Below are 12,469 nucleotides of genomic sequence, written 5' to 3' on the forward strand. Positions count from 1 at the left end.
GCTGCCATCTGAAGAGCTCCACTCTGACAGTAAGACCCTGATAACTGGTTAGAAACCCTAAAATTGGTCGCCGTACTTGGAGCACCAATTCCGCTATACAATGTCATCTTGTTGTAGCTCAGTGTCCCAGGACTCCTTACACCTCTGCTTCTATAAATTACTCAATATTGTTTGGAGAATTTTGCACCTCATATGTTGTCATTACCAGACTATTCACACCTAAACTACACATGACATTTTAAATCACTCAGTAACACAAGACTATCAAATCCCCTTATTTCCACCACATCAATTTCACAGTGAGGCTCCAGCTAACAAGAGGTTAATCCTGTGCTACTAAGCATTAGGTTAGTCTATACATAACTGCCAACATTTATCATGGACCTTACACAATTGTACTTCTATAAAAAAAGGGAGAAACATGCCAGGAACCAATTACAATTTCGTAAGATACTGTAATTAAGAAAAAGGAAAATGCCTTTACCTCTCCATTCTCATCTGTGCCGGTGGAGACATCCAGGATCCGATCGATTTCCACATAGTCAGGATTAAACAGATCATCTTCAATCTGTTGACAAACAGGAAAATCAGCATCTTATTTAGTGTGCCCCTAAGGGAAACATTTCTGCAGCAAAGATGTATTATTGTAGATAGGGTCACAGGAATACGGAAACCCGACTCGACAACCTCTAACATGCTAATTGAAAACCTACAATTCAGCAGGATTGCTCCCCGTGAGGGTAAGAGACTCCTCAGACTTTGTTAACTGGGCCTCTTAATTACTGTGTGAAACCCTTTTACAGCAGGAGAAAGTTGAAGAATATTTTAAATGAAGTGTGAAATTACAATTCACTAATGAGCAATCGAAAAAGGCTTATAGCTCACACGCTTTCTGGAAATCTACAGCTTGCGAAAGAGTGGTTTAAATTTAAGTGCTGGTGTCATTTAACCACTTGGCTGCCAGGTTACAACAACACACACCATCGCATTCTAATCCTAGAGGAAGCAAGTGTCAAATAAGATCAAGCTCCATTATTTTCCCTCTGAAGTTGGTCAATAAATATATATTTTGTAAAGCAGATATATTAAGGTTTATGCAGGTGACACTTATAGTAAAAGAGAGACATGCAAGAGCTGCCGCTTCTGACCTAAAAATGCTAGTTGCTGGGCTGTCATGCTGACCCACGGCCTTCAATAATTCCTGGATCACGGACCTGATACGAGCATGCAATTTAGTAAAGTCTGATCGTTACTGGGCTGTTATGCTGAGCCACTGGCTTTAATAGTTTCTGAACCACGCACCTGACAAGTATGCAGACGGTGAAAGTCACAGAAAGTCCTCATCTGCATGACAGCCAGGCAACTAGAATGCTCAGAAGCCAAGGTCGGTAATGGTATTCTATTCTTCACTGAATAAGAATCTATATAAAGTAATCTCAGTTTAACATAAACATGGACTATTAACACATACCAATGGTATGCAGGGGACTGACAGCAACCAATCAAAAAAACATTTTCCAGCAGCCAAGAGGGGTAGACCTAAGAAAGATGATTAGGGCTGCCCGGGTTTTGTGGACAGAGATTTGAAGAAAAAGATAAAATAAAGTATATTTTAATAAAGATTGTACGGTAGTTTTAAGTGAATTTTCTTAAGGTAAAGTCTGTTTACATCCATCTCTTGCCATAAAATAAAATGAAGTGTTAAACTAAAACTAAACACTCCAGGAGGACAGTGTAAATAGGTTCAAAATCCACTATGTGATATAGAAGCTTCATAAAGTAAACAAAAAATCCTTTACCTTCCCTGACTGAGCCAAAACCTTCGTGTCTCACACACTGCTGCTCCTAGACACTGCAGCTCACAGTAAAAGGTTTTCAGCAACAGAGGCAGTGCTGTCAATCCAGAAAGCAGTGGGTAGGACTAGGTAGGCCAGGTGCTGACTGACAAGCCACAGTGACACTGCTGATTGGCACACCACCGTTATCATCTCATCACACTGTATTACAAGCAGGCACAGCCTACATGAGTAGCAAATTTGCACCCAATTCAAGAGCAGTGCAGCATCGTTGCCACACCATGACAGGAAGCTGTATTAGGTGGACTTTGCTGGCAGGATCAACAAGCATCCGGAGACTTTGCAGGGGGATGTAAAATGATAACTGCACTCTAGTTTTCTCTAATAAGTGCAGCAGTACATATTTAATGGACAGCCATAGCTCTACTTAAAAGCCAGTAAAACATTATAGACACCAGGCACAAGCAACTTATTCATCTACCAATTCGATAAAACTACAAATTACTGCATGTTCTAGCAGGATATGCAAAGATTTCTAGTTGATCACAATATGCCCACATTCATCCTTGGAATTCTCATTTGCTAGATGCAAGTTATGTGCTCCAAGTACACAATTATGAATCATTATGAAATGATTCATTGGAATCACTTCCTAAGAAAAGCACGCGCATGGAGCAGGTTAGGACTGGGCCTTTCAGCCTCTGGATTGATACAGCAGTAAAATTCTGTATGATCACTGCCAAGTTTAACAATTATCTGCAATATTCAGGCACCGAGCGCTACTGAAATCTTATAATCCATGTCACAGACTGCTAAAGTCAGATATAAATAGCGGCAACACTTTCCATTTTCCACTGCAGATTACTCTACAAAGATATCATGCATCTAAAAATAGCAGCAATGTCTACATTACCTAAATGTGCTCTACAGCTCTGCCATCCTGCCTGACACGCAACAGGTTTGATTTAATTTGGACAGCCTTATAAACATTGATCTGCTCGCATTATTTAGAATGTGAGCTTTACTGTAGCAGAAAATGCCAACGGTAATTACAGTTTTCATTATTATTTCTTCCTTCACTGAATATACATCTTAGTCTTGGATCATATTGAACGACAGGGGAAGACCAAGATGGAATCCATAAAGACTTTCATCAATCTGACCCTTGCTCCGGCTCAGCATACGGATCTAAGTGAAATTAAATTGGTGATCAGAAGGTTAGTCCCTCGTGGGCAATTGTCCAAATCTGGGAAGGACGGCCACAATCCTTGGCATAATTAACTCTCCAAGTGATACGGAACAGAATATGCATGTATGGGCCCAGCTCAAACGGAACAGGGTAAACCCTTTGATGGCTTAACAGCTGGTATAAGACGCAGCCAGTCGTCAGAAAAGTTTTCTAGCAGAAAGCACAAAGCATTTCCATCCAAGACATATTGCATTTTAAGACACGTCTGAATACCCGACAGTAGCCTCATATTTCCCCAAATGTAATATATGATTTCATAGGATTCCATGCAAAACCTGTAAGAACCACACGAATAAACCAGGAAACATTGCTACATGGGAGCAAACCAAAACCAGCAAAAAAAAAAAATGTAGGAAACCTCAATGTATGGTTTGGGCTAGGTGATGTTGATGTGCATTTCCCATGGGCATCCTTTGTCACCGCAGAAGTCGAATGGAAAGATGTCGAAGCGTCACTACTACACGGTCTTACTTTTCCCGTTGGATTTTTTGCAACATGTAAAGTAGCACTCCATCTGGAGGATAGACCTGGGAATTCCACATGACAAATCCCTCCATTCAAGCTCACATCATACATAATCCACTGGGTGATGTGATCTACCAGATTCTACCAACTGAAATATCAGCTTTGGGTACAGTATTTGATTAACGAGACTCACTCGAATCCATCAAAAACATAAAACTGGTGAAAGTCAACATGGCGTGAGGTACTAACATCTCTAGTTCCTAGAAAACAACATTACCCAAGTTTGTAAAATGAAAAGGTTTGAAGCTTGTAGGCGACAGGTACACTTCAAAAAGTAAGAACTATCCTTGTCGCACTCCTTACCGATATGTCCCTTGTAGTGGGGGGTGCTCGGTACACTTCAAAGTTACATTTTAAGACTTTCCTGCTCTGCAGACATTGCATTTTATAATCAAAAATGAGCACTGGGTTGGCAGGATTAATGAGTTTTTGGGAGAGGGAAGGGAAATAAATGAAAAACCACAGCAGCAAGAATTCTAACCGTAAGAATCACAATCCCCAACAGTAATAACAGATCTAGTATCAAACCCTCCACCCACTCTGAGTAATGACTATGACCCTAGCTTGACCATACGCTCGGATTTTCTTCACTGACTCATAGGCAGAAGCCTTATTTAGCAAGCTTTCTAGGAAAATCATTAGAAAAAGTTTCCTCAAACTTGAGGCTAGTGTTTAAAGCATTCCCACAAGAGAAAGCTGCACGTCAGCATATCAGAACGTCCCACAATTCTTTATCATTGAGTGGAAGGACCACAATATACATCCTGACAACAGGAAGCCAACCAACTTCCTGTTTGTAGACGTGCGTATTGCACAAAGAAATCTGAGCAGAGCCATCTGTAACTATGCCAAGTGACATTGGCACACACAGGCACTGAAGAATTTAAGCAACGCGCAGCTTACCTCAGAGAGGAATTTGTTCTGGCCTTGCTTTGCCCGAAAACGCTTGATTTTCTGTTGAATCCTCTTGTCTTTTTCCAGGTCCTCTAATGTGGCCCACTGGCAGTGCAAATATGAACTGTGGAAAAAGAAAGTATGTCAGCGTAAAGTGAGTAAACCATTTTCTACACCGACCAAATGAATACATGCTCAATTCCCACTGAACACCTATACTGCCTCCAGTGCAAGCAAGTCAAAGGATTGCACCTTTACACCACTCTTCCAATATCAAACTTTATTAAACTGAAAGCACGACTTTGCGGCAAAATTAACAAATCATGGTGACGTAAAAACAATAATGTATTTGATGTTTACAAGTAGGCAACCACAGTGGCGCCACTCATTCTAAACTGATCTGTCACTTTTGGGTGGAAGCTTTGGTACTTGACATAAGATTTCCCCCAAAGTATCTAACACTTTCCCTCCTCCACTACCTCCACACTTTTTCTGTAACAGGGGTGTGATAGAGGGCCTTAAAGCTGAACTCCAGCTCTACCTAAAGTCTTGCACAGTAAGAAAGGCTCCGTTCCTCTACCTACATTGCCTACTCTGATTTCACTGCATGCTGTGAGCTTCTCATAGAATGCATTAGAAGCTTCTACTGTTTTCCTACCCAACCTTAGTGTCCCCGGCCCAGGGTAGGGCAAAATATAAGCAGATTAAACTTCAGCTTTAAATATTGAGTCCCCAGCCCTTAGGAGTTTTATTCTGCTTAATTCTCTGAACATCAAATAAATGCCAACAGAAAGAAAGTGTTTACCTGCAATGGTTGCAGCAGGTTAACAGACAGATAAAGGAACACAGAAGCCCCAAATAGGTGCAAGCCGCTGCTGTTTGTGTTCGGATGACCCTTTTAGTCATCACTTAGTGTATCAGGCTTATCCCATAAACAGTGCAAGGACATTTATAAAACACACTAATGCACCAACGTCCTGTATGCTTTGCTTGGTTTAAGACAACAAAACTAGCAGAGTACCATTCATTCCAATGAACGAACATAATGCAGCGAACCCCATGGGACACGTCAGCTGCACTTTAAGAAGAACATAATAAAATGCAGGCACAGAGCGGAGTAAACACTTCGGTGTCGAGCGGATATTGGTATCCGCTCTTTTATTAATGGACCGCTAACCCAAGACAACCAAAAGGAATTCAATTTACTGAAGTCAAGCCAGTACAAGATGGATTCTGATTGGTTGTGCTCTGCACTTATCTTGCCCTTTTTATTGCATACCCCTATGTTAAAACAAATGTGTGCTTTTAAGTTTAAAGGAGACATCCAGTGAGAAGTATGTAGGTCAGGGGTGGGTAACTCTGGCTGTCCAGCTGTAGTGGAACTACAAGACCCATGAGGCATTGCAAGACTGACCGTTCCAGGCATGACTCCCACAGGCACGTTGGGATTTGTAGTTAAAAGCATAGCTGGGGAGCTGGAGTTGCCCACCCCTGATGTAGGCCGACACTGCTAACCTTTTCTACTGGAAATGCTACCTGCTTGGCAGCCATGCCGATTTGGTGACGGATTCAATAAGCTGGAACGAATCTACAGCTTTGATTTGATTTAAATTGGATAGCCGTACACACATTGATCACTGAACTTAGGAAAGTTCTGACTTTCCTAACCAGCAACCTTGTTCCAGGTCAGTGACTCAAAAAGTAGTTTAACCAAAGACAGTCTGGCAGTTAGCATTTCCAAAAGAAGATGAGCAATGCCAGCCTCCATTTGTCTCCCAGTACAGGTTTCCTTTAAATTTGACTACCTCCAAAAATGTGCATTTATATTGGCAGCAGCTTAATATATATACTAGGGTTTTCCAGATGCTCGCTACTCTTTTAAAATACGAATAATCCTTTTTGGTTTTGTATAAAAGTATTTACTGCAGCATACAGCAGGTCATTTGGAAGTCAGGAACACCCCCTGAACCTATGAAGTGTCCCCCCTGGAGTTCAGGTCCCACATAAACGGAGACCTGCTTCTCAATCCTGCTTTATAGTAACGCACATTATAGAGCAGGTAGCCAGCTGGGACGAGGAGCAACAGCCCGCCGCGACTGAGCAATATTACAGAGATAAAACAATTTACTTACAAGTTCTTGTACTTCACATAAAATTCTTCCACTTCTACCTCTTCCCCAGACTCCAGCTACAAGAGAAGAAAAGCACATTTTTCAGAGTCAGGGCATTAATGAACATAGGTGAATCATTGCCGAGCACAAGCGACTGGGAAAGTTACAAGCAGCGCAAGAGTTTTAGATATTCATAATGTGTAATGCGGCCAGCCGGCTCTGTCTCTCTAGCAGGATTCCACTCATTATGAGTAATAAAATGATTTGTAGCCGCCTGAAATGCAGACTCCGTTCTCCGTGACTCTTTATGCGTTCAGACAGAATAATGCATATCACATGGCGTGTGTTGTACCATCAAGATATTAACCATTAAACCCTGGTAAATAAAAAGCAAATGTTCCCTTGAAGAACAGCTGTCTGCCTCTGCATTGTCATATCTGAGACATGAATAATGTTTAACTCCTCCCTCGCCGCACGCCGTTTTCATTCACAACAGCCTGACCCTGTACCTGGCTGGCTGCCAAACCCACAGCGTTAAGTAGACGCCAAGTGTACCATTTTCTCAGGCAGCAGCCAATTAACAACTGCACTCCCTAATGCCAAATGTATTATTTTTGGCTGGCTCAATACAGTCTTGCTGCATTTTTACAATTGGCTTCTACGGGGTGTGTGCCTGTGTGTTGAGAGGAAGCTAACCGCTGACTACAAAACGCTTGTGGTCGACAATTTATATTGCTTTCGTGTTCGCACTTAAGACATCACTGAGGGCATGACTGAATCGGATTTGATACAATGCTCTCACCACGGCGGTTAAGACACCAGTTAAGACGTTCATTTGAGAGACGCTGAAAGAGCGAGCCTGCACTTTCTCAGGAGCTGTTTTTAACTAGAGTTGAATGGATGTGAATGAAGCCAATAGGAACGCGAGTAAGAAAATTCCTGGAAAGATGCTGTCAGCGAACGTACACTAGAAAGAGTAATGGTTCAATAGCAAAGCGAAAGTGGATTTTACAGCGCAGTCTCCAGTGCTTTCATACACGGATAGTAAATCCCCATAGGACTGGCTGGATTGGAACGTCTCACCCCTGAAAGGATCTGGACAAAAACACAGATGTGCACAAAACTATAGCCAGCTAAACGCACACACACATGGGGCTTATAAAACAGCAATTCAATGAATGTACAATAAACACAATAATATAACTCAACATCAGGGAACTTATCTGCTTAAAGACACAGTCCACAATTTATCCCTGAAGCCTCCACTGGGGCAAAACGGACCAGAATGTACAATGCACATGTTATTATGTGCTTAATGAAGTGTGCTGCTCGTCTATTGTGTTCCCTTTGCCTGATGCGTGCCAAATGGGATATGTGTGCATATTTCCGGTTACACCAAGAAGTCTCTATTCTGCAGCAGCATTTCTTCATGGCTGTACCCCAAATTCTGTGGTGATGACATCACTTGCTGTGAAGCAGAACAGCTTCACTTTTACTACACAAGGACTAGTATGCTTCATGAGTCAGATTGGGTGCTTTCATCAGAGGCTTCTCAATAAGACATTTAAAGTGAATGAATCACCACTTTTCTTTCTAGTTTTGGATAGAGTAGGAAGGTGTTAAAGTCTGTTCTGTTGGCGACATTTCCCTTTACTTCCTGCCCCGGGAATGAAGCAACAGGAAGTGAGAGGAAACCTACATTCTCTATTCTTGTTTGAGAGACAAATGTACAAAATTGGGATTTCACATCATTTTGGTTTTCAGGACAATTAGGCCCCATTCACACTCCGCGATATGAAAATCGCGCGTTTGTCGCGCGATTTGCATTTTGCGAGATTTGCCGCGCAAATGTTTTCATTGAAAGCATTTGAATCGCGGCAAAATGCGCTCCAAAAAGGGTCCTGCTGTAGCGACACACGACCCGCGACAGCAGGACCCTTTGCCCCATTGAGAAGCATTGGAGAGCAATATCGCGCGGGAATTACCGCGCGATAAATCGCTCAATGTGAACGTGGCCTTAGAGAGTCAGTCTACCCACCAGGCACTCAAAGCAAGAAAAAAAAAATCATGACATGGGTTCAAACCCTTCCCTACGCTATCCAATAAAAAAACCAAAAACTAGAAAGCCAGTTAAGGAAGATCTCTGGGAAAACGTATTAACCCTTGCAGTGGGGCTATCTCTGCACTGCAAGGGCTAAGTGCTTGTTTGCTTCTAGGGAGTAAAATAAAAAGTTGTATTCACCCGAAGCGGCCAGCTGTCACAACGCTCCCTCCAGCAGCTTTGGAATCCTCCTCCGTGTCCTCACGTCTATGCGCGGTGTATAAATGTGATGATTTAGGGGACCTTAGACCGCTGCAGAGGAGGGGGAGGGACACTAGAAGGCCGGTCTAAAAAGAAACTGGCTCGGAGCTTGGGGTTAGTATAACTTTTTTTCTAACCTAGACACAAACCAGCATTTAATCCTTGCGGTGTGGGGGTAGCCCTACTGCAAGGGTTAATACAAAATGTCCTTGAGTTCTTTAAGTTTGCCATACATGGCTCAAACTTCAGGCGGTTCCTTTAAAATCAGGTAAAGTTCACCAGTACCGACAAACTTCTATTAAGACAAAAAAAAAAAATTAAGCATCAGAGTGGGGGGAAAAAAATGGCCGAACAGTGAGAGCAGCCAATGGCTGGCAGGGAAGAGTCCACCATCCATACTGTTTAGCAAGAATGGGAAAATTGAATGATTTCTCACAGTCTGCTGGGCTGGCCTAAAGAAATCTTTATGTGAATGGCCAGTTCAGTTTTACATCCATAAAACTGCAGCACAGCAAAACAAAAGGTTGCCCAGAGTAAATAAAACGGCAACAAGAGGAAATATGTGAAGGAAATAATGCTGGTTGCTATTGGTAACAGCAACCTCTCACCTCCAGTTAGCACCTATAGAAACCAGCAGACGTGTAAATCGCATGCTATTGTTTTCAGCCAGCACCTGCCCCATTTTATATATGTTTACTAAATACATGTAAAGTATCTAGAAACTGTGAGAAGGAAAGAGATGGAGAATATTAAAATACAACTGTAATCTATTCAAATGTGCAAACTGTTTAAAATGCTTTGACTGACAAGTGTTTCAGCACAGAAAATATCTTATATGGGATTTAGAATCGTCAAAAAACAAAGCTATGAAGAAAAAGACTAGCACACACAAAGCCCCCTCGGGGAATATCGCTATACAGACACAACATTAACAGCAAACATACGCAGGAGTCATATGTTCAAATACTGCACCGCAGCCATTTTATCAGACACTAGCCACGAGCATAACGCCGGACAACTCACTGGTGACAGGACAACTCACTGGTGACATTACGAACGATAAAAGGTATTTTACTAATCGGAAAAGACAGGAATTCTGGTTCAGCTAACAAAATAGCTTCCTTTACTGTGCACAGGAAGCGCGTCTTCCTTTACTCCTGCCTGCCACAGATCCCAACACACATAACCGAGGATAAATATGCTTATTAACTATGAAGAAAAAAGTATTACCTGTTTCTGTGTCATATGGCTACTCATGATCTTCTCCACAACAGGTCCTTCTTCAAGAGCTTCCTAAAAGGATAATCAACCAGACAAATGTTCTAGTTAAAATACAGGCATCACATAGGTTGGGCCCATGAACAAAGTCATGCAGGATTTGCAGTTCAGAGAACTGTGCACTGGGGTGAAAGTGAAGTTTTATAGTGCTGATTTATATTTTTTTTTTAAACTCGCCCAGCATGTAGCTGGGAGAATGCCGTTCACACGGCACTACTATCACCACCAGATGGAGCTTAGGAGCATAGAAAGTTCTTGGCGCCATCCAATGGTGGTAGTGCCGTGTGCATGTCATTCACCCAGCTATGTACGCTGGGCGGAAGATTTATAAAATCAGCCCCCAAACGTTTGGTCATTTTTTGACAGAGTGAGGAAACCCTCATTATGTCTTTAATGCTCTGTCTGACTCTTGCAGAGTGATCTTCCTCATCTACAGGTGAAACTCGAATAATTAGAATATTGTGCAAAAGTAATTGCAGTAAGTGCTGCAAAAGGGGCCCAAACCAAGTACTGAGTACATATGCATGCTTGTACTTTTCAGAGGTCCGATATTGTTCTATGTACAATCCTTGTTTTATTGATTGCATGTAATAATCTACTTTTTTGAGGTTGTGGATTTGGGGTTCTTGGGGTTTTCATGAGCTGTAAGCCATAATCATCACGATTATGACAAATCACGGCTTGAATTATCTTGCTTTGCATGTAATGAGTCTATCTCATATATTAGTTTCACCTTTTAAGTTGCATTAGTGAAATAAATGAACTTTGCACGATATTCTAATTATTCGAGTTTCACCTGTACATACCCATCAAGGTAGACCAGTTTCTGCAAATGATCTGTATTTTCCCACTCTTTGAAGTGCACTCACCACATATTCCAATTAAAAATCCACCAGGAGGGTTCCTGTATTGTAGGAACATATTGCAAATTAACTCCAGAGGGGGAAACCAGAAAGCAACACCCTATGGGATCGCAGCACTTTATGAAATAAAGGGAGACCGCACAGTTACAATACAATTCAAGAGAAGGTCAAGAAGGCATTGTTCACGAGAGCTTACAATCTAAAAAGGAGGGGAAAGTGACGCAAAAAGCTATAATTGTGAGGAATGCGCTGATAGGGAATGTACAAAACACAGTTTTTAGGACAGGTTTCCCTGGGGAGAAGATTTTACAAGGATCACCTAAAAATTGATAATATGCATATTTAAGTATATTTGTCAACACTTTGGGAACATACAACATTGGGCACGATGAACATTGGTACTACAACCTCTATTTTAGCACCTGATCTAATCTTAACAAGTGATTTTGCTTTAGGTGTTACCCATAATCGCTGGAGACATTTTATGGATAAGGCACCTTGACTGAAGCCGTTCAGTAGGGACAATTGGGGCCCATTCATGCCATATTGTGTTGGGATGCATTGCTTAACTTATTCCCAACACAAATGCAGCTAAAAATCAACCATTCAATTAATCCAGTTCACACTAATATGCTACGCTGATGTGCGCAAAAAAGGTTAAAACAATTATTTTTATGAAGCAGGTTATACCGCTTTTCAACGCGCTGTTGTGCATGAAGAGGAGTCAAATGTAATTTGCGTTACGTTAAAAGAAATAAAAAAAGTAAACCATGTGATTTGTTGTATGGCACCGCTCCTACACAGCGCAAACCAGCCGCCACATGTTACGCACATCTGCTGGTGTGAACAGGTATTCAGACAAAGCTCTGGGATGCAAGTCACTGGAATCACTAATAAGTAAATAGGTTATTGTATATATTAGATTGCAAGCTCTCACGGACAGGGCCCTCCTTACTATTTTGTCTTGACTTGTATTGTAATGTCTTCCTTATATTGTAAAGCGCTGCGCAAACTGTTGGCGCTATATAAATCATATAATAATTGTAAAACTGTTGGTGAAAAATGCATCCTACAAAGAGCTCAGGTTCTCCTTAGTGAAGATGCATTTGTGAGCCAATCAGTTAGCTACAGCAGTTAGCAGCCCGATTGCTTTAACGCCATGAAATGCATTTCTGAAATGTGCACGCATGAATGCAACAATATCTATGTGGGCTGCTCCAGAAAAAGCCCCAGAAACCCCTATACACAAGGAGGTCGTTTGATTGTAATTGAATACATTTATGATAATTCCATGAAAAATCATGTTACAGTGTAGAGAATGTAATGAGTATTGAAAAAAATCAATAGCAATAGATTGTCAAATGATTCGTTATAAGCGATTATGCGGCAGTTATGATCAACATGGGTGTTTTTCCATAAAATGTAGTGTTTCAATTTCGATACAATAGCAA

At 41.5% G+C, this 12,469-nt stretch overlaps 1 protein-coding gene across 1 annotated transcript in view; it reads right to left on the minus strand.

Moving 5' to 3' along the window:
- CHD7 (chromodomain helicase DNA binding protein 7) overlaps window positions 1-12,469 on the minus strand; it is a 142,820-nt gene that overhangs the window by 40,881 nt on the left and 89,470 nt on the right. The window contains exons 7-10 of the mRNA XM_018561816.1: window positions 10,108-10,170; window positions 6,597-6,652; window positions 4,474-4,588; window positions 485-568 (exon numbers count right to left, since the gene is read on the minus strand). Coding sequence (XP_018417318.1) covers window positions 485-568; window positions 4,474-4,588; window positions 6,597-6,652; window positions 10,108-10,170 — 318 coding nt within the window. The remainder of the gene's footprint in view (window positions 1-484; window positions 569-4,473; window positions 4,589-6,596; window positions 6,653-10,107; window positions 10,171-12,469) is intronic.

Source organism: Nanorana parkeri, unplaced genomic scaffold (genome assembly GCF_000935625.1).
Source record: "Nanorana parkeri isolate BGI_ZX_2015 unplaced genomic scaffold, ASM93562v1 scaffold546, whole genome shotgun sequence".
Classification (NCBI taxonomy): domain Eukaryota; kingdom Metazoa; phylum Chordata; class Amphibia; order Anura; family Dicroglossidae; genus Nanorana; species Nanorana parkeri.